This window comes from Condylostylus longicornis, unplaced genomic scaffold, assembly GCF_029603195.1.
Source record: "Condylostylus longicornis isolate FDR11 unplaced genomic scaffold, ASM2960319v2 ptg000010l, whole genome shotgun sequence".
NCBI classification, from domain to species: domain Eukaryota; kingdom Metazoa; phylum Arthropoda; class Insecta; order Diptera; family Dolichopodidae; genus Condylostylus; species Condylostylus longicornis.
Window position 1 is genome coordinate 14,591,792 of NW_026577979.1, and position 23,841 is coordinate 14,615,632.

At 24.9% G+C, this 23,841-nt stretch overlaps 1 protein-coding gene across 4 annotated transcripts in view; it reads right to left on the minus strand.

The window, feature by feature from the left end:
* Positions 1-21,691: 21,691 nt before the first annotated feature.
* The window catches only part of LOC129618642 (runt-related transcription factor 3), a 96,379-nt gene continuing 94,229 nt past the window's right edge, over positions 21,692-23,841 (minus strand). For 2 of the 4 annotated variants that reach the window (XM_055533510.1, XM_055533509.1), the window contains exons 5-7: positions 22,951-23,127; positions 22,737-22,868; positions 21,692-22,640 (exon numbers count right to left, since the gene is read on the minus strand). In XM_055533510.1, the coding sequence (XP_055389485.1) occupies positions 21,952-22,640; positions 22,737-22,868; positions 22,951-23,127 (998 nt within the window). In that variant the 3' untranslated portion in view covers positions 21,692-21,951. Of the gene's footprint in view, positions 22,641-22,736; positions 22,869-22,950; positions 23,149-23,841 lie in introns of all 4 variants that reach the window. The other 2 variants (XM_055533508.1, XM_055533507.1) reach the window with 1 other exon arrangement.

The window sequence follows — 23,841 nt, forward strand, 5'->3', positions numbered from 1 at the left end:
GCGCTTTTTTAAGGGTTAATTGTGTGAGTTAAGAAAAATAATTATATTTTTTAATTTCATGGAATTTACCGTTAGCTTTTTGCGTTTATAAAAATTTGAAAAAGCTTGCGGTTTCGCAAATATAAGGTGTCAAAAATTCAAATTTTACAAATTTCAAAAGGCGATAGCTTGAAAGGGGGTGGAGATGGAAAAAATTTTCTTCTTACGAAATAAACTATTTGTTAATGTCTAAAAGCCCCTAAAATATCAGGCTCCTACAACCTGGCGTCTAGAAGAAAAACGACATCAAAAATTTGGAAAAACGGATTTTAGATAACGGTAAATTTGAATGGCCATTTTGTTTTTCTGAAGTTTAACTATAGTATGCCAGGATAGGAGAAGCAAGCCTTTCTACGTGTGCAAAATTTGAAAAATACTTATGGTTTCATTGCAACAAACAGTTAAAAAAAGCTATTTTTAGGGTTTTGGGGGGGTATAACTTAAAGAGAGAGACAGAGACGGAAGTAAAGATCTATGCACATATTAAATTTCAGATTTCTATCTTCAAGGGTGTAGAAGTTTTGTAAACAAAAAAAGTGTCCACGGGCGGACGGACGGACGGACAGAGTGAAACTTATAAGCACTTTTTTTCAAAAATTTTTTGGAAAAGTGCTAAAAAGGATGGACATCTGCCATTCCAGCTTAGTAGAACTGCAAAAACTTGTAAATTCAGAAAACTCCAATAGCCCGATTTTTAGTATTGTTGGGTTTTTCTGGCCAATCAGAATCTACTTAGTTTTAACACTCAGTTTTTGGTTTTTTTTTTTCAAAACTTATTGTTAAAAACTGAAAAATAGCAATAAGGCTGAGTATACCACTAAATTAATATAAAATTTTGCAAATAAGACTGCCCTCGCAGAAATTATATTCCCCATAGGAGAGATTAGTTTCCAAACTTATTTGAATTGATATTAAACCTCATGCATTTAAATATAAAGGAACTAGAGTTATAGGGTAATAGAGAAGCTGCTTTAATATCATTTCCATAACCTTGATGTAAAAACATTTCCTTGAGGTTTTGCATGTTAGTTTTGCAATTTAAAAAAATCTTATCAAAACTAGGTGAGTGCAATTAATAATTTATTAAACTACTTTGTTTTAGTCTAACATAAATAAAAATATGTGCATAATTTCTTGAGATTTAACATATCGCAGATTGCATAGCTTGCTCGCATAGATAGCAGAAGGACACTGCTTCAAACCCAGTCAGAGTGAAAAACAATTGATTTCTAACTTCTGATTTGTTCGTTTTATTTCTCACATTCAGTAATTATGTCGAAAATTTTCTTTCTAAATTCCAAATTAAAAGAAAAAATGCAAATTTGTCTAAAATCTACATTATTTATGTTTGTTCAATAATGATCTACATTATTTATGTTTGGAGATGTTCAAATTAAGTCTATTTCACTCACACGTTGTTATAAATTGTCATTTGCTTAGTATATGAAGCATTATTTTTAACCCACTCTTACGCGTTTTTCTTTAACTCATACCATATTTTTTCAACAAATCGCATGTCTGTCATATCAAGGCGGAGTTCATTTCATACATTTTTTTTTGCGGTTAACCACAAATAAATTTCACAATGTTTTTTTGTATAAAAAATATATTTTTATTCTTGTATTTTATACTTACAATCAGATGAATCACAAACTCTAAGAGTCAAAATATGAAAGAAAAAAAAATAAACGAAAAGTCGTGAAAGGATCTAAGAATATCCTTTTTTTTCAAATTCAAAAAAATTGTATTGGTTAATAGTAAACTGGAATAAATTATTTTCACTTTTCTTCCATAGACTCAAAAAGTAAAAGGGGTACATTTTTTTTGTATTCGATTCGTTATTGCTTGTCTGTCGTCTTTGTTACACACAAACATTTTGATCACATACATATATTCACGCATATAAACTCATAATAAATAATTCTATTCTATTCATACATGTACATAAATTTATTTCCAAGATATCCTTTTTTTATATCCTTTGCGGTTAACCACAAAAAGTAATTGGACGTCTACTGCTCATGCCCTTGACTTTATTCTTTTGAAAATTTTGTAAGGAAAACAAAGAAAAAACAACAGAATATTATCCTCAGAGTTGAACAAAAAAACAAAATGAAGAATGCGACGATTTTTTTTATATAAATTTAAAATTATAATTGTAAATTTAAGAAAACGAGTAAATTAATTAAATTTATTTTGATGGTCTTCACTCCTCCAAACTTATTTTAAATTGTTTTCATTAAATTTAATATAGCTAGGATATTTGACATCGAATAAAAAAATTTGTAAAGAATTTTTAATTCGCGTTTTTTATATATTTTGCTTGTTACGCCATAGACATGCAGCGGAAATTTATTGCAACTGGAATATTTTTTTTAAATTTTTCTTTAAGAAAGTAGTCAAGACACAATTTCCCCTCTGAATTTTTTTATTAAAAAAAAAAAATTTTTTCTTTTCAATTTTTTTTCAATAAACAACAAAAATCAAAACAACAAGAAGAAAAAAACTTTCCAAGAAATTTTTTTCTATCTTAAGAAAAAAAAAACCTTTTTATTTTTATTTTTATAGCTCCTTGAAGGACATTCATAACATATTGTGACTATGTGTGTAACTGTGTAATCTTTATAATGATGAGGCATAAAACGCAGAGAGGAATAAATTTCTTCGCAAGCGCAATGAGCAAAGTATTCTCTTAGTATTTAAAAAAATGGTGTGAGTTGATTTTTACTTTTTGTCGGAAGGCATGTTGAAATTGAAACTCTTAAATTTACCCTTAAGTAGCAAAAGTTTTTTTGTTCTTTGTTGGATTAAGAATTTTTTCTTAAAATATTTTCCAAGAAAGAAGAAAATTTTATTTTTTTTCTCATTGGTGGGAAGGGAAAAAAAATTTCCTTTTTTTTTTCTCAAAAAAAAATTGAGCAGAAAAAAAAAGTAAAAAGTGGAAAAAATTATAAATGAAAAAAAAAAAAAAAAATCGCGAATATTTTATTTCCAAGAGATGTCGCTGCATGTGTCAATTTTATGACAATCTTTTTTTTTCTCGCCTACATTTATTAATTCATTTGTAAGTAAATTTTTATGGGTGTGCGAGTTCGAAGAAGCTCTAGTAAAGAACATGGAGTAACTCAGCGCAGGAAATATGGAAAAAATTAGAAAAATGGAAAGATACATTTTGAGAGCTTGTCTTGGTAAAATTCGGGATCCACAAACTGATTATAAACGTTATTACAGAACAAAATATATCTACGAAACAGCAAAAATTGAACGAATAGATCTGTTTATTATAAAAATAATCAAGAACCACTTTACAAAAACAAGAGAAATACAAGAAAACTCGCAAATTTCCCATATATGTATATTATCCTAATGAAGAATATTTTAAACTAGCAATGAAAAATGGTATGATTCCACCAGAAACATTCATATATCTAGATGAAAATAAATATATTCAAAATAACGAGGGATTACCAATAATTTATCATATTAATAGACGAATTACAGACCAGCGAATATTGTATAGCCCTGGTAATATAGAAAATAATTTGTTAAAATACAACATAGACATAACAAATTTTGATGTAGTTTTTTTTGAAAAAAGTAATTTAATTGGATGGTGGAGAGATTAGGGATTATAATTTTTCCTTATAAATTCTTAGTTAATACAAAAATGAATTAGTTAAATTTTAGGTTAAAATTAGGTTTAGTTTTTAGATTAGGTTAGGTTTTTTTTTATAAAAATTAAATATAAATCAATGAATTTTTTTTCCAATTTTTAATTCAATAATAAATAAAAACGATAATACAAAAAAAAACAACAACATTTAGATATATGTAAACGATTCACATTAAAATGAAAAAAAAGAAAATAAAATTGTATTAAGTCCTCGCTTCCATGAGGCAGTAATCAAATATTAAAAGAATAAAATGTATATTTCATGGCTTTATATGATAATGTAACAAAAAAATTAATAATAAAATAAAGCATTAAAAAAAAAAAAAAAAAAAAAAGAACATGGAGTAAAATTTCGGCAGACAATAAAATCATGTAATTTCTCTTTCAGGCCAAAAATTATTGTAAGAAAAAAAATTTCATTTTGATTCCACGCATTGCAAAATTTATTGCAAGAGTAGTGTAATAAGTTATGATTGGGGGAGCAATATGAGAAACTAAGTTGGCTGTGAAAGCGCTTATTGCACTTAGACCTAAGGCTTAAGCAGGCAATATTACTTATACAGGTTTGCTAAAAGTAAAACATTTTTTTTGTTTTTGTTTGAATTGACACACAGATAATAAAAATAAATGAAGAACGTCAAAATGATGTCTCTGTCTGATCTGATGCCTCAAATTGTAATATTGATGGGTTGTTGTATCGTCAATTGAATGGACTATTGTAAATTACTAGCTAATGTAAAGAAATCAAAACAATAATTGCACATATTATGTAGTAACAGTGATGATGAAGTAAGAAACTTGATTAAATTGGTCAATATTTAGACCATTAAAGAAAGAAAGTGATACTATGCAAATAAGTTTTTTATAAATTTTATATATTATCAGCGAGTGCAATTTTAATCTATATGACAAACTTTTTGAGCCGAGAAGATCACGTTTGAAATTAAACAACATCTTTTCTCAAAATTCTGAAATAAAATTTCTTATGTTTTTGTTAATACTCGTAGTTTTACTTTGATTTTTAAGTTTTAAGGACAAAGTTTCGGTTCCTTTCGAGGCAGGTTTTAAAAGTTATTGCAAGTTAAATAGAATAGGTCCAGTGCGATATTAATCCATATCTACTGTTTTCTTCTTAAATGTTCACGTTATTTGATTTTCTCGCATATTATAGGAAGCAAAATTGCACTATTTAAATATGTAAGTTTTAACATAAGTGTGTAAGAAAAACTGCATTAAGACAACATTGCATTTCTTGTGATAATTGTGATATAAAAATAATTGCAAAATTTCAATTTTTTTTATATAATTTCCCTGAACGAGCATAATTTTAATATTGAGAGAAATTTTGTAAAAAAGATTAAGTATTTGAGACCGTGTCAACAATTTTTAAGACATAATGAAGGCTGATAAAATATAAGCTTCGCATTGGTCTTAAAATAAAGTATTCTGTGTTTATGTTTTAGGCATTAAATTTCAAAACTATGCATAATTACTTAAATAGACTTATATCTTTAATTTTTTGATACTCCCATATACTAAATTTCGCTACCTAAGTTCCAGCTACTAAACTAATATACTAAATTCCAGCTACTAAATTTCGAACATGCATGACTATACTATTAAATACATTTGTTTAAATTTTGTTACCATTTTATTTAAAAATCATGATAATCTTTTACCAAATTTATTGAAATTTTGTTAAAATATTTTCAATCAAAATTTTGAAATTTCTTTTTATTATAATTTTTTTGTTTTATTATTAAATGCTTGTTAATAATACTTAAATAAATTAATTATTTCGTTTTTTTTTTTTGTTCATTATTATGTATATACTTTTTTTAACTCGCATTATATTATAAAATAAATTTGAAAAGGAAAATATAATTAAAAAAAAAAATTGTTTATAGTATAGGAATAATCTCATGTTTAGGATTTTTCCGGTGCAATGAATTTTGGTTCATTTATTCCTATTCTTATCATTTGCCCATTAATAATAGCATATTTTAGGATTTTCCACAATTATTCAAAAAAAAAAACAAAAAAAAGTGAAGTACAACAACAAAGTAATAAAAAAAATTATAATAAAAGAAAATACAAACAACAAAAATAAATCTAATTATTTAGAAAAACGTAGGTACATATGAAGCGAAAATTCAGAAAAAAAAAAATCAATTAATTTTGTAAACCACAAAAGTACATACACTAACTGTATGTTATACAAAACAAACGGAATATTTAATTTAAATATATCTACATTATACCATTATTATACTTGAATGTGCACACACATATACATATATCTAGCAATTATAAGCGTATATATTTACTATATTAATATTATTTAATTTTAAATAGAATTTTTTAGATTTTCCCTTGTGATTAAATGAGTTTCCAAACTAAAATTCTATTTATTTATTTTTTTTTCTATTTTCTTTTTATTTTAAATATTTAATTCGAAATTTTCAATGATTACGCACATATGTTTAATACTAATTGTTCCACACCTACATATACTACATTATAAAATTTTTATGTACACTGAAAAAAAAACATCTCAAATCTTAGGTTAAAATTGCGTTAAATTTTTGAGCTGATTCTTGTTTTAATTATGGTGGATGTGACTAGAACGGTGGAAAAAACTTTGATCTAATCATAAGTTCGGGTAAACAGCCGAACCTGAATAAACAGTTTGATAATGCATACTGTCCTTTCTGTTCACCTTTTTTATTCACTTTCGAATCGAAATTTCCGCTTGTTTAATTGTATATATATAATTTTCCCAATAAAATTACTTATTACTAACCGCATTACATACAATAAGGAAAGTTATGTGATGGAGCTAAATTTTGGATATTGAGTTTTCGGTAAATAATTTATTTTTAGAGACAAAGCACATTGACAATTTTAAGACAAAATACATTGCGATCGATTTAAGTTTACCACATCACATATTTTTTTCCACTAGAATTTCTTATTTTTCTTAAAATATTTTACCTTTAAGTGAATGGATGGTTACTAAATTTGTTTTGGAAAAATGAAACTCCGAATACGAAAACAATTTTATTGACTTGAAATTCAAGCGCATTTAAGAGATAAAGAGATTGTAAGAATTGAAATTATAAGCATAATTAGTATTTATTCATTTCTTAGAGCGTTATCGGAATGAAATAGCAAATTGGTTAAAGAAACCGGAAAAAATATTTGTGAATTAAAATAACTTTTAAGTCATAACAAAAATTTATTGAAATAGAAGTTGAAGTTGACCAACCGCATAAACCATTAATGACCATTAAATTCTTCATTTTTTCAACGAATTCAACTCAATTCTAATTTTATAATCTCTAAATATTTGATTATTTGATCCTAGAATAATACAAAAATTTTGGATTTAGTATAACGCATGTTTACCTGATTTTTTTCCAGAATATTTGAATAAGCCGAACTAACCGACTTGAAATTATAAAAAGTTACGCTGGGTAACTTACACGAACACTTATGTGTACCTTGAAATCTAAAATTACACAAAACACAGTTGATTGTGTATATATAAATAAAGTGAAGAAATACTAATTCATTAGTTTTAAAGCCTTACAAGCACTCAATTAATAATAACAAGAAAAATGATGTGCGTATCTGCAAATATTTTTTGTCATACTTTGTTGAAGGGGTTATAAAAAGTTTTATTATAGTTAAAGCACGAAGACTTCACCATATCAAAACACGATCTAAACTTAATTTAGTGGGTTTGTATAATTTTACTATAGAGTTTAAGTAATAAATGTTTTCAAGCTTGTAACATTTTGCCCAACAAAACAACTATGCAACTTGAGAAACACACTTCAAATATCAACTTTGACAAACACTGTACTATTTTCAAATTAAATTTTGTAAAAAAAAAATAAAATGAGAAAATAAAAAACAAAAATTAAAAACATTTTATAATATAAAATTTTCTATATTATTATTTTATAAATTAAAACTTATAAAATATTTTATAGTTAGCATTTTATTATATTATTTTTGTTTAGGCAACTTGACCGGCCATTTTGTTTAGGGAATTAAATATTATGCATATGTGTGTGCATTAAAATTAATTAGATACTTTTGAAATATTATGTAATATATACAATATGCGTATATCTCTAAATACAGGGGAAATACCATGCTTACCGCATGAATTAATTGATTCAAATCAATATCCCGAACTAGACAAACACATCTAATGTGGTAACTATGGTGAACACTCCCTGTGGGTTTCTTTTTTCTATTTTGTTTTCATTTATTATTTTATTTATTTGTTTTTAGCATTTATTTTCCTTATAATGTTGTCTATATTATTTTTAAAATATAAAAGAATGTGAAGCACATTATAATAGGATATTGTGAAAAATATGCAAAAATATATTCAATATAACTTATATACATACGCGTAAATATGAGAGTGCAAATTTAAATATCTACCAAATTTTATAAAATATTTTTAAAATTAGTTCTTTTATAATGTTTTATTTACATATAAATGGGTATAAAGTATAAATTATTTTTATGTAATAGCGAAAAACCTTACACCGTAAAAAATTTAAATTGATTCTCCTTTGTGAATATTTTATTAAATTATTGTAATTTGTTGTATGTATGTATGTGTTTGTGTATGTAAATATTTGTGATATAATCGTTTATTAAAAATAATTTCAAGATAATAGAATTTTTGTTTTTGCAATGCAATATTGTTATATACCCATTCCTTTATACATTTTAAAATAAATAAATTGATATATCGAATTGCAGAAATTTAGGTGTTATTTAAGTATTTTAATTGGAAAATATTTTTATATATTTTTCTAAATACTATTCTCAAATATCGTATAATAAATTAAAATTATGTGTATAGCGACTTTTTATTTTATTGAATTTCGATTTTGCAAGGATTAACCCTGAACCACAAATTGAGGTTATATAGGACAGGCCATCTAGCTTTGGGCTCTCTATGGCTATTATTTTCGGTAAAAGCTGTTAAAATATTACAAGCGCTTTTGATAGTCGCCATACAACTTCAAAAGTTATAGATCCTGCTGTAGTGAAACTTCGCATATAAAATTTAGAAAATATTTTATTTGGCCTCTTATATTTGATAAAACTAGTTGAAATTTCTTGACTTGTGGTGGTAGTTGCCATACATTTTCGAAAGTCATTTGGTCGCATACAAACTATTCATACAGTGCCCAAATTTTTCATAAACGAATATGGTATTATGACCATTATTTCAGTTCATTAACTGCCATATATGCATAAACGTGTCATACATAAAAACCCAGAATTGCGTATGGAACAGTGTTGTAATTAGCACACAGCACTTAAAATCGGTCATTCGAACGGATATCACAGAGTTGACACAGTCAACTATACCTACTACTCTAAATCAACTTTATATTAAAATCAGCCTACTGGTGACTCCACAATCGATAGTGTTTAATATTATTTTAAATAAAATAAAGGCATTGAAATTGAACTGAAGTCCATCTACTTTCAAGAATGTACATTTAATGATTACTGACTGGAGTCGGGTTTCTATGAAAAATTTGTTACTTGGTCCCACTGCCAAACTGAACTTCTAAACTATTAAATTTAAAATTTTTCTTTACTACTCGTCAGGTATGTTTAAAAATGTATTATTAGCTCCGAATGAAAGTTTGGTTTCTGATCTCTCATATTCTAAAAAGTTTTCGCTTGTAGAAAAAAAAGCTACTTTCTGTCGAAAACTCATGTGCTATGTGAAATTTGATGCTATTATTGTGTTCAAGGAGAGCTCATTCTTTAAATTTATAAATTCATAAATAATAAAAATAATATAAAGAAATGATTTCAAGGTGTTTATAAGTTTTAAACCATTATAATTTTTAAAGCTCCACTTTTGAAAATCATATTTTTACACTTACTTAAGAAAGACCCTATCTAATGTAGAATAATTGATATAAGAATCTGCGTTTAATGTTTTGCTTTTAGAATTTTATGTTCTAGTTATAAATATTACTGGAAGGAGATAATCAATCCTTATCCAGTGTAGTAATATATTTTGATTACTTTAGTTTAAAAATGAAAGAAGATTTAAAAGCTTAAATCTTTTTTTGAAAAAACTATTATTTGCTTCACGTTCTCTCATACTGCGCTAGTAATCGTCATACATAGATCACTTTAATTTTCAATTTGGACTATAAATTTTTAATATGTAAATGAATATTTTAGTTTATTCAAATAATTTCAATAAAAAGCTGCTGATGAAATGCAAAGTTTTTTTGCCACTAGCGCGAGAAAAAAGTTGCTGTGGTAATAAAAAAAAAGTAAAAGTTTTGTGGTAAGCCATAAGGACTTCAAAATAAAAATATAAAAACAAAAGAAATTCAAACATCATTGTTTTCAGGAATTGCACAATCATTTTATTTGGTGTTGAGAATAAAAGAAATTTTGCAGCAGACAAACAAATAAAAAAGAAAAACAATAAAATTAAAATATGCACCCAACTTTAGTTTCATAATTCGGATTGATGAAGAAACAATGTATGGGAAAAACCAAGAAGTTGAATATTATGCGGCGATTTTCTTCATAATTTCAATTTGCTTAATTTCACAGGTAATTAAGGTAATACCATTCTTTTGTTCAGTTGTATAACTTGGCAATTAAAAGAATAACTTTAAATGTCAAGTTATACAACTCATAAAATAACCTAGTTAAACTCTAAGGGAATGATGATTTTGTTCTACTTACATAGTTCGTAAAACACATTTTTTATTAAAAAAAATCTGTTTTCGGCTTATTTCGATTTCAAGATTTTTTGACTCCACATTAGTTCATCTTCAATTTTTAAGTTGAAATTCGTATTTTGGTCCTTCTTTATTGTTGAAAACAATCTTAATGGTTATAACAAGTAAAATACCCTTTCTTAATCTTATCTTAGGAAAGAAAATTACTACTTTAGTTTAGCTCCCGCACTTTAGTGAAGGGTGTATTAACTTTGCTTTATTTTTTGCCATAGACGAATGCTATTCTAATTGAACCAATTCGGACAGACGTTCGGGTAACTGGTGTACAACTCAAAGAGGTTATTTTAAATATTTCAAAAATAAGTTCAGTCGGTTTAGAGCGACTGTCATTTTTCTACTTGGTAAACTTTACATTATTATCCTGAAAAACGGATCCCACAAACATTATTTTAAGAAATATTTTATAAATTTGTATAAAACTTATGCAATGCAGTTGAACTTATGCAATGCATTGAAAATTTCATGGTATAAAGGGTCGAAATTTATTGTTCTTCCGCCTTAGTAAATTATTCAATTCCAAGCGCTTAAAATTTAATGAAATAAAAAAATTGTAAAAGTCAATTGTAGTCATATGCACACTTTATTGTCATTAATAGTTTAGCAAAATACAAAATTGCTGATTAAAAGTGAAACTATTCCAGTGACCGCATTAAGTATGGAATGGCAATCTTATTTTTTTTTTGTTCTGGCACAATAAAAATCCTTTAATTTTTTCAAATCTGTTCTTTTAATTTTTAGCCATTCCTACCGCATTTCTCTTCCACTGTTTTATTTTTTAATTTTTTGTTTTTAAATACACAATTTTTGAAATTTTTAGTAAATCAACGAAAATAAATAATAAAATAAAAATTTTTATGCAAAATTTTTTTGCACATATTGTAATAAAAAAAAAAACAAAAAAAACCAAAAAAAAAAAATAACATTGTCTTTTTGCTCTTTTTCCTTTTGTTTTTTGCTCTCTTCTTTTTATTGTTTTTGTACAACTTACATAATCAGAAATTGTTATGGTTAAAAACAATTGGAAAAGCAAAAAATAAAATGTTTAACTGTTATTTTTATATGGAATTTAAGTGAAAACTAAAACAAAAAAACGACAAAGAAAAAAAAATAAAAGAAAAGTAGTTTCAATAAAATTTTTATGCGCTTGGGATAACTGTTAAAAATAACATTAACATTTTTAAAGAGAGAAATTTATTCCAATTCAAACCAAAAATATCTACTGGTGCAACCACAATAAGTATATTTTTCGGTCCTCATTTGAGAAAATAGTAATTTGTTTGTATGTTTTTTGCTTTTGCACTGATTTTTATTAAAACCAGTAGATTATAACGGATTTTTTTTTTATTTTATAATTTCTTTTTTGAAGGCGAAAAGCATAATTTTATATAGGATTATTATTGGGTTTTAATGGTTAACGAACTTATACGAGTATGTAAAAATTTCAAAAATTTTTAAATATTTCAAAAAAAATTTTTTTACATTACATACCTATTTTAGAAAAACAAAGACGTGAGGCTTCACACATAATTTGCATATTTTTTTCTTTAAATTTTCATTTGCACTCTACTCTTGTACAAAATTTCGTATAAGATTAAATATTAAATTTCATTATGATTTTAAGATTAAATACCTAACAGTAAAGGCTTGTGAGCTACTCCTATTAATTTCAAAATCGTTCGTTTAATAAATAAATCTCCCTTTATATTATAGGGTAAAGTGCACGTATACTTAAACTATATAGTGTTGCATCATACTGTAAATCTTGAATTTATTTATTCTTGATATTGTGCAAACAACCAAACTGGAATATGCAATATTATGATTTTTCTATTAAATATTTGTTTGTCCAACAGCCGGAATCTGTCTTTAAATTATTTCTGCAATTTAGCAAATAGAAAAAATTTAATTTAATCATATGTGTAATTTGGTAAGGAGCAAGTAGAAATTTGTATGAAATCCAAAAAATCTGGTTTGTTTGGAATTTCAGAAATTCATAGTGCACAATAATGCAAGAGCATTTTAAAAAATTTATTTAGTTTGCAGCAGTAACAGATTCTATTTCATTAAATTGGTTATTTTGTCCCATCTCGAAATACGGTAATTCTGTCTGTTTACCAAAAATAATCCTAAATACTCAAAGACCTGAAATGTGAGTAAATAGATTTAGTTACAAAATAATAATGCGTTCAAGCGATTTCAAATTTCGGTAAACTGAGAATAGTGCATATAAGCTGCTTTTGTATATTTAATTTTATATCTTATACCGGACGTCGAAAAGAATCTTCAAATTAATTTTGTTAAACTTCTTTTTAACTTTAATATTTTTCTTAGTACAACACTTTTTAAAATATAATTGGTTCAAAATTCCTTCTAGCCATACTTACACCTACAATATTAAAAAAATAAAAATATTTAATTGAAACATCAATATAAACATAAATTATTATTTTAGGTTTAATTGTTATAGATTGGTCTTAAACTGTAATAAAAATGAAAAGAAACAGAAATGAATTGTGTGACACTGTAAGAAAGTTTTGAATACGTTGCATGATTATGATCGTCTGAGAAAAGAATTTATACAGGGCCTTCATTAATTTTTTCTTCAGAATTATTTGAATTATAGAAAATTCTTTTCGAAGTTGTATTGAAACTGTAAAAATTGTAACTGAAACAAATTGTAAAAATTTTTACAACCACAGCCAATTTTTATCGAAATACAGGCTTTATTAAAAAATTAATAACTGCAAGATTTAGAATTTAGAATATATGAGTACAGCATTTTTGATGTTGCATGGCAGCTTTTCGAGTAAATTGTTCGCTGGAACATAAACTATCATTATCATGCGTGCTCTGTACACAAGCTATTTTTAAATTTTACGCTGACGAATGGACAGACTTGGATTAATCGCGTCATGATTCGACGCGATTTAATTCCCAAAATTCCAGTTGAAAATCTTTGGTTTTGAGAAAGAGGCGTAGGGACTTAAATGGTATAACTTACATAATTATTAACCAGTTTAAAAAAATTAATATGCTGTGTAAGATTGAAAAGCAGCTCTTTATTTTAAAATGTGTATAAAAAAAATATTAACATTTTTACAAAGTGACCAATTACCAAATAATTTACCCTATTAATTTTTTTTCTTTTTCATAATTTGCAAGATTTTCAATTGGTCTTCAAATTACCTCTTAATAATTTTTTTGTGATATGCCTCGTTTTCGAGATAATTCCATTGTAAACTGAACGGTTTCCGGGAAAGTCGGTATTACCGATTAGTCCTTTATTTTTGACTTAGTTTATTTAGTTTATGTAACTTTTATACCCAGTGTAAAGCAATGATTTACTGTACATGTACACATGTCTATGGCTCAGATATCTGTTTCTTGGTATTATAAAGAATAAGTGAATGGTATTAAAAAGTAACTGGGAGTATATTTTTTTTTTAATTTTTCGCATTGAAAATAATATTTCTTCCTGGATAATCACAAATCCATACTACTTTTCGTACTTTCAGTTTCTGCAGACCAAATTAAATTAAAAATTTTGTTTATGCTTTTATTTTCTATTAATAGAACTTAATTTTTAATTCAATTCAATATTTTATATAGCTGTATGTAATGTGTATGTAAAAAAAAATAATTATTTAATTACAGGATATTCTCGTAATATAAACGTATATGTAAGCATAAATTACATATCCTTATTTCCTGTTAAGTTTAATACCACATCTGTACACTCATTTGCTCTTCTCTTCAATTTCCTTTTTACATATTTAATATGCATATAAATTTTTTATTCTTTTCTGTTTTTTTTTTTGTTTTATGAAAAAAAAACCATCCTGTTAATAAAATTAACACATGAAGTCAGAAAAAATTATGAAATTTTCTTTAATTTCCTTATATTTTTATTCCTTTCTTATATACAACGCATATAATTACATGTACCTATAGGTATATGAGTGCACATTACATACAACAAATTACATTTTATATAAGCTGTATAATATAGAAGGATAAAGTTATCTCATGGGAATTTTGAACCCTTTTTCGCAATATAACAAAATTTTCTATCTCATTTCATCAGAATTTTTCTATTATTTTGGATGAAAGTTATAATAGATTCATCATAAAAGTTTGAAGATTTTACAATGAAAATTTTAAAATGTCTTAATAAAATAGGCATAAGAAAATACTAAACATTACACGTCTTATGCCCTTACTTGTAATGTACGTATAAAGGTACTGTAATAATATTATATACATAGAATATTATTATGTGAGTATACATAAAGCAATTTATATAATAAGTGAAAATATCTTAATATAAAGTTTTTCTTAAGAATTTGTTCCCAACTGAATGCAAATTACCATCTTTCACATTCTTACTCCTTATACTTAAGTGCATGACGTATACGAGTGTACACAATATAAGTACTTGTGTTATAAGTGAAATTTTTGATAATCTTATCATATTTCTGCTCACATTTGTTATCCTTAATTTTTATTATTAAAAGTTAAAATAAGTGTAATGATGCTGAAGTATAATGTATGAGTTGAATTGCTAATATAAAATGATGGAATATTATGAGTACGTCATAATTTTATAATTAAGATTTTTTTTTTCAAGTATTTCAAAGTATGAACATTCTTAAATAAATTACTGAGATGCTTTTACATAATTTTTTTTGGAAATTAGCTTTGTACACATTCGAATATCCTTCGTACAAAAAATAAATATAAATAATTAATAACAAGGCAGAAATGTATACATAATATGCATATGGGCGTGTAATATTGAGACTACCTGAGGATATGAGGATTCAACACAAAAATATCCTTTACTTATGCATGTTCAAATGGGATATTTTATGAGTAATGAATTAAGAATTTAAAAATAAAAGTAATTTTCTTTTTTTAAATAATTTTTTCCTTTCAGAAAGTATTTTGTTATTTTTGTTTTATTAAATTTTAATTAGAATAAAGTTGGGTAAAACCAATGATTTGTATTGTAGCACTTTTCCCTTCAACAAGTGAAAAAATTGCTTCTTAATACAGTCTAGCATATCTACCAAACTATTAAAAATATTTTCATTCATATACGAAACTATTTCTAGGATTGCATATATTTAGGATGAACGATTTACGCAGTCTTTGAAATAAAGCAAAAATTAATATAAAGAGGGGTTAATATAATGCGCCATTTTAAGGGTTAATTGCGTGAGTTAAGAAAAATAATTTTATTTTTTAATGGCATGGAATTTACCGTTAACTTTTTGCGTTTATAGAAATTTGAAAAAAAGTTACGGTTTCGGAAATATAAAGCGTCAAAAATTCAAATTTTACAAATTTCAAGAGGCGATAACTTGTAGAGATAGGTAAATAATTTCTTCTAAGGAAATAAGTTCTTGGTAAAGATCTATGTATGTACATATTAAATTTCAGCTTCCTATCTTCAAAGGTGTGGAAGTTTTGTAAACATATCCACGGACGGACGAAAGGACAGAGTGTAACTAATAAGCACTTTTTTCAAAAAGTTTTTGGAAAAAGTGGTTAAAAGGAAATATTTTTTAAAATTAAAAAAAATCACATCAATAGAATGAGAAATGAAATTTATGGTTAATTTTCTTATTAATTGTTAATCTTGTAAGAATTCTGAAACAAATTTCTGACAGAGTATAATTTTTAAAATTTTTATACATGACTGAACAACCATTAATAATTTAGTAATATGTAAAGTAAATATGATTAATTGTTCTTATATGCTATTCATTATATTCTTATAATTTCATAGGATTCTTATAATTTCAGCATTCAATTCAAAAGTTTCTTTGAATGCTGAAATTTTTTAAGGTTTTGATCTGAATTTTCAAGAAATTTAACCTTTAACTGTTTTCACTAATCATTAAAATTTTCAATATTATTTACAAAAGAATATTTTAAGTCTGGTACAAGTTTTAAACGGAAAAATCATTAAATAATAAATTCCTTAATATTTTTCAAATTTTTTTTCACTTCGATTGATTGATTCTAGCTTGAGAAATGTTATATTTTTTAGCATTTTTCCAAAAAATTGTTGTAAGAAACCGCTTACTAGTTTTAACCTGTCCATTTTTGGACCAGTTTATAAAACTTCTACACCGTCTTAAGGTAGACATCTAAAATTTTACATTTGTAAATAGATCTTTACCGAATTTCGTGGAAGCAAATTGTTACCTATTTTCCCCTCTCTAGTTCTAAAAGCGTCATGTTTTAATTATTTATTGTAATGGAGAAGCAAATTTTCCTTTTTCCATCTTTCTTGTTGAAGTTATTGGATTACAAGGTTGGTTGTTATGGAAAGCTTCTACTCTTAAGTTTTTATTTATGAATCGAGGATTGCTACATGTGTATCGTAAACTCTTGAATGATAAAATTTGCAACCTACCATACATATGTCATCGGATTCAACAAGTTTTTTCGTTTACGTAATGCATAAGTTACGATTTGAGTGATAAGTTATACGAGTATTCAAGTGAAGTTAATTTAAATATATGAATTAATCCTTGAAACTTTTAAAGTATTTTATATTCTATATAAAATTTGCAAAATTTTTCAGTGCTCTATTGGGAATCGTACTGGAAAATTAATTTTTTATTAAAAACTCTGGCCCAATTATGGTTATATTATAAAAAACGATTCTGCCATAACTTTAAAATTGAGAGTATGGCTAAAAAAGAAAACTTTTGAACTTTTTGTTTTATCTTAGCTAAATAGCACTGTTGTGTTTGCACTAATTTGAAAATATATCACAAATTTTAAGCGAAAAAGAAATTAAAAATGAATTGAATAATGAAATGAGTACCTTCTATGGTGGTGAAGAATAAAAGAATTTTTAGATTTTTTATATTTCGCGTTTTTTTAAATATAGTGAAAAATTTTACGGTTTTTCTAATGTTTTTTGGAAGAATTTTCAATAAATTGATTGTCAAAAATTTTGTAATCTAAATTTACAACGTTAATTTTTTTTTTTTTGATTTCATGGAGGCCGTTCATTCAAAGATGTTCACTGTATCTTTTTTTTCATCAACTTAACTCTATAATATAATATAATATATGATAATACGTTGAGTTAAACGCGTCAAGTTTGTGATACCTGTACGAATGAATAATTTTAAGCCTTGTATGATGATTGCCGCACTGTTTCACACGACCGCTTGTTTTTTGTATTTATAATGCTACTCGTATTTTATAAATATGAATATAGTATAGATACCAGATAAACTCATACCATCTTAAAAAATTTTACTGTGATAAAGGCCACATTATCAAATACGTTTATACAAAATTTCATTACTGTAATTTCAATAGTTTTCACAATATAACTTTCACCATGAGTCAAGTAATTTTAATTAGTTTTATAAAATTTAACAGCTCTAATAAAATGTTTGCTTGTATAAAATTTCGATATTATAGCTTTAATAATTCCTGAGATATAGAAAATTGATTTTTGGTGCAGCTACCTTAACTACCTTATTTGTTATAATAAATCATTTGAAAAAATTTTGTGAAACCAGCTCGATTAATTTCTGTTGTTAGAAATGATGGACGGACATGGTTAAACTGTCGCAGAATTCAACGCTTATCAAAAAATACTACATAATATGCATGCATTTCAGATCGCTGTTTCTTAGCGTTACAAACGGTAAGGGTAAGAAAGATGCATTCCGAATATAAGTTCGTACGTGTGTAACAAGGAAAAATGAAATAATATTTCTTTTTCAAATATTTAATAAGAAGTAGAGATTTAATAGATTTTTTAATAGTTTCCTTTCTAATATATTCTCTTTTCATCTGTTGAATGAATTGAAAAACGCGATATCAGTTAAGAGTTAAAAATCTTCACTATAGCCTTTAAAAAAATTCAATAAAATAAAACAGGATTGTTTTTTTGTTGTTATTTTCATTATACAGTTATATTTTTTGTATTTTTATTTTATTTTTAAACAATACTATGAGTTTTTTTTTTTAGATTTTTTTTTAATTTTAATTTTAAAATTTTTAATTTTTTTTTCCTGAATTTCTTAAAAGCTAAACAATGAAATTTCATTTTTTTTTTTATTAATTTTATTTTTTTTTTATATTTTTTATATATTAAATTAATTTTATATTTACAATAAAATTTTCTAACTTAATATTATTAAATAATTTTAAACACATACATTTTAAACTTATTTATTTATTTTATAAATGTTGTTTCATATAATAGACTTGATAAATTTCACTTATTGACTAGATGAAAATGGTTTGCTCTTCTTTAAATATATAGATAATAAAATTTTTTAAATTAAATTTTTTTTTGCACATTCTTTAATTTATTTTTATATTCTTATTTATTTATATTTAATTATTTTTATAATAAAAGTTGCACTAAGTTTTGATATGAGAAAATTGGGAGGATTCGTTTAATATTTTATGAACAAAAAAAAATTTAAGTAAAAAGTAATTTTAAATTAATATTGAAATTTTAATAAAATATTTAAATATTAATTAACAATTTATTGTTTTGAATTAAATTTATTAAAAGGTCCTCTTTCTATATTATTTATAGTAATAGTATTTATATATATATATATATAGGATTTAAGAGTAGGTATGTATGTAGGTAAATATAGCAAAAAAAATTCCATGGGTATTTAAGGATTTTATTTAATTTTTGTTGTTTTTTTTTTCTTTTCAAAATTTATTTAACAGAAAAAATTCGCATTAGCAAACAGATTAGGAACTTATTTACGCTCTTTCTATTATTATTTAATAATATTCTAAATTGATATTATATTATAATAATAATTTAGTTATACTTAAGATTAGTTTTTCTTTTTTTCATTTAATTTAAAATTATTTCGTCGTCAATTTATACAAAAAAAGTGTTAACAATTAAAGAGAAAAAAAAACCATTTCTGTTTTTTTTTTGTGTTTTTTTTTTTTACTTATATTTTTTAATATTTAATTTAAAATTTAACAAACTTAAGGAATAATTAGGTTTAATTACATATTACAGTAATTTTGTATATGGTATAATATGTAGGTGTTATTTAGGACTAAAGTATAAGAGAGAAAATGCGAGTATTTTAAGAGTGAATTTGTTAAGAATAAATTAAATGTATTAAAAAAAAATAAATAAATTTTAAAAGTCAAATATTTTTAGTAATTTTATTAAATAATGAGTTGTAAAAATGCAGAAAAAAAAAACTATATTTGCACTAAATTTGACCAAAGTAGCCCTTATTTTCTTACATAAATAAATACTTTTTTAAGTTGCTTGGTAGTAATTTGAACTCTATACCTTCGAATTGATCCGAAGTATTATAAGTTGAAATTAAACACGCTTTTGGGCCTTTATATATTACAATTTTATGAATTTAGTAAAATAATTTTTAGTTTACCGCTGGGACAAATATACTAATATTGGGATAATTGTCGCAAATTATTCGTTGATTCAAAGAACAACTTTTTTTTTAATATAAACTAAGTGCTTAATCACGAAAAGGAGTTTTTAATATTTATAGCACATATGACGCTATGCTTTGTCAATGGTAAGTTAGCAAGCTGATTCACCTAGTTTTGAATGCCTTTTATTTGAATATTTAAATAACAAAATTATAAAAAATAATCGCGTGTTTTATGGGGTTTTTGAAAACTAATAAAGAAAATATATAATATAATATAATTTTCCTTTGTAAATTATAGTTTTCCTTTAGTAGAATCCGAAGCCTTGATATTTGAAGTAATTTTTTTTAAATCGAGTTCGAAATTTGTTTAATAGAAAGCATAATATTCAAGTACATGTACAATGTTTTTGGGAGAAAAAATATTATTTTTTAAAAAAAATTCAAATAAATATTGACAAAAAGTAGAAATTTATTTGTTAAAAAAAATTTTGTAGAATTGATCAAGCTGCATACACAGGAAAGCCGGAAAATATTAATTATTGTAAATATTACATTTTGTGGTTTACAACTTACACTGGGTACGTATATCGCTGGGTACCACGCAAATTTTAAAACTAAGAATTTCTTAAGTGATTAAATAATACGAAATTTTAAGCACGGAAAATAATAAATTAAGTAAGAAACTGAAAATACAATATCTAAATGTAATAAGAAGCGGGAAATTTAAAATTTATATTAAATTTTTTCAATTTTTTGCAAGGTTTCTATTTTATTATTATTTTTGTTAATTTTAATGAGCGCTCTTTAATTTAAGCAAAGCAATTTTAATTATACTAGTCCTATTTATTTTATAGCTAAAATTTTAATTTACAAAATTATTTTTTATAATTTTCCATTTTCTGGTTTATAGACGTTTTATACTGATAAAATATGTTATTTTTCTTTTAAGATAAAATCTACATTTTTCAATATTGTTAAGTTTTTAATTTTAATTATTCTTATAATCGTACTTAATTGTTATACTGTTCAAATTTTTATTTATAATTAAACTTTTCCTTATGAAAAAAATTATTTCATAAAATCACAAATATTTTTTCCTATATTTAATTAATATTTTTTTCACTGATATTATTTTTATGTTTTGATTTTTACAAAAAAATTTATTTGTATTCTTTCATTTTGAAAATTTGAACAATTCTAAACAAAAAGTTCTCGATTAAATTTTAATTGTACTAGAAACTTATGAAAATGAAAAGTTTATATACAAGCCCAAGAATAATTTGAGCTACCAAATTTTGAAATAAGGGAAATTAAAATGTCAATAATGAGTTTAAAAGTTGCCTTCTGATTGAAAGTTTATAAAAGAAGAAAATTTTCAGATTAATTGCCAACGGTTTTCAAATTAAACTTAAATTCTAATTACAGTATTATTAAGAATGTGCTATGAATGGTCTGAATTAAAATTAATTTAATGCACTTAAATGTCATACACTGCAATGCCAATAAAGTTTTTGATTAGTACTAGAATTGTTCGAAAAATCTGCAAATATAACGCATTTAATTCGAAGAAAAAGAATTTTTGATTTTAGAATTATTCAAATTTTCAATAGAAAAATAAAATTTTCAAATGCTATTAAAGTTATTATACACGTATTAAGCATAACTAAATTTAAAGTTAATTTAGCTATGAATCTGAAATATTTTTTAAGTTTTTAAAGAATCTTCTTCTTATTTAATATCTATAAAGAGATTTACTTTTAAATTTCTATTTTCGGACGATTTAAATAATATTTTAATAATTATGACTCGATTTATTTACATTATTTTTTTTTAATGATTTTTCAACAAAATTACAATTCTATTTTCTTAATTCATTAATATTTTATTATTAATTCTACTGTTTTCTTGTTATAACATTAAAAATTTTTTATAATTATATTTACTTAATATACTAATGCAATATAATTAAACTTACCTACCAATAAAATCGATTTCAATATGGTCGCCAAACCCCGCCATTATCATTTTGATTATGATGTCCTCGATGTCCACCTAATGCAACTTGACGACCACCAACAACATCTTCTCCATTTCGTACAGAAGCACCGCAATTGCCAACTAAAGTTAAATCATGTGTATTTCCTGGTACACCACCACCACCGCCTCCAATACCACCTATTGACATTAAATTATGTTGATTATGGCGTGCTCCAACTGTACTAATATGATCCATAACAGTTTGTAATTCACCATGAACTGTTGAATTTGGTGATGCATGCGATGGTATTGAATGCGAATGAAAACCATGTGATTGGTTAGCTGCTGTATAAAGTTGTGTATATAGTAAACTTGCTGGTAACACTGGATATAATGAACCATTACAACCACTGCCACTACTATTATTATTTCCAGCATTATTGTTGTTATTGTTATTTGAATGATTATTTGCTCCACCACCACCGCTAGAACTATATGAATTAGGATTTTGATTGACAGCTCCCGGAAATATCTGACCATTATTTCCATGTCCATTTCCATTATTACCACCTAAATTTGGTGTGTTAGAACTTAAAAGATCCTCTTGAACTGGAGATTCGGCCTGTGATGAATCACTTAGACTTCTTGGACCATTTTGACTTGAATGAACATTATATTCGTTACTTGAATTCGAGTAACGTGGAACTGTTAAAACATAGAAACAAAGAAAAATATAAAATTTAAATAAAAAAATTTTTCATATTGAAATTCTAATTTACTTTTTCCAAAATAAAATTTTACCTGTTGAAGAAATCGATGTTTGCGAAGAACCTGACAATAGACTTGGATGTGTCATTTGACTAGATCCGGTTGTTGATCCAACTAAATTTGATAAATGTTGATCTAAATCGGTTGCTGTTGAATCGGGTAACACTAATAAAGTGAAATAAGTAAAAATGAAATATATAATTAAAAATCCTGTCTGACACAAATTTTAAAAGTTTAAGATAATTACTTGGTACACAATCCCGATTCGTTCCAGAATAATCTTGATTATTACCCTGTTCAGTTGGTGAACAACTAAAACCTAACGCTGGATTGTTAAATTGTGCTGATGTAGGAGTCGTACATGATGATAGATAAGGTGAATAAGCACTCGCAGAACCATAACCCCAGTGTGTATTTGCTGCACCTAAACCAAATTGAGACATGTCTGTAATGAAAATGCATTTTTCCAATTTATGTAAGTCTTTAAATGGACTTAAGATTTGCTATAAAGCTTTGGTAAAAATGCTTAATTTATTTTGTGTAAATATTATATAGCTATTTTGGTACGAAATTACAGTAACTTCTTAAAGTTTTTGGCTTTTGGCAGTTTACTACGTAATTTGCAAAAAAAATGCTATAATTTATTGCTTGATGTAGTTCTTAAGGCGCAAGAAATTTGGTTTAAAACCAAAATTTTAGTAGACACTAACAGAATTTCCTAGAATTTATGAAGGCAATGAAAGACATGGAGATTCTGAAGGTTTTATGACTGTATTTCAAAAATTGAGTATAATCTTAATCAACATTAGGTTTAAGTGCTGCTTTAAATCCTACAAAATTATTTTTCCTTCGTATACATTTCTTTTTATATACGATTCTCTTTCTAAATTTTACTAAAATTTTTTTCAAGTGTAAATCATTTCTCTAACAATTTATTCAATTTAAATATTATAATTAAAAGTTTATACACATACATAATATGTGTATATAAAAATAATATTTATTAAAAAATATAGATGCTAATAAAACATTATTCTAATCAGCAAAAATTATAAATAAATTAAAAATTATCTTTTTTTTTGCACAAATTTTTTTATGAAAATAAATCTAAAAATTTTATATTAAATTTTATAATATT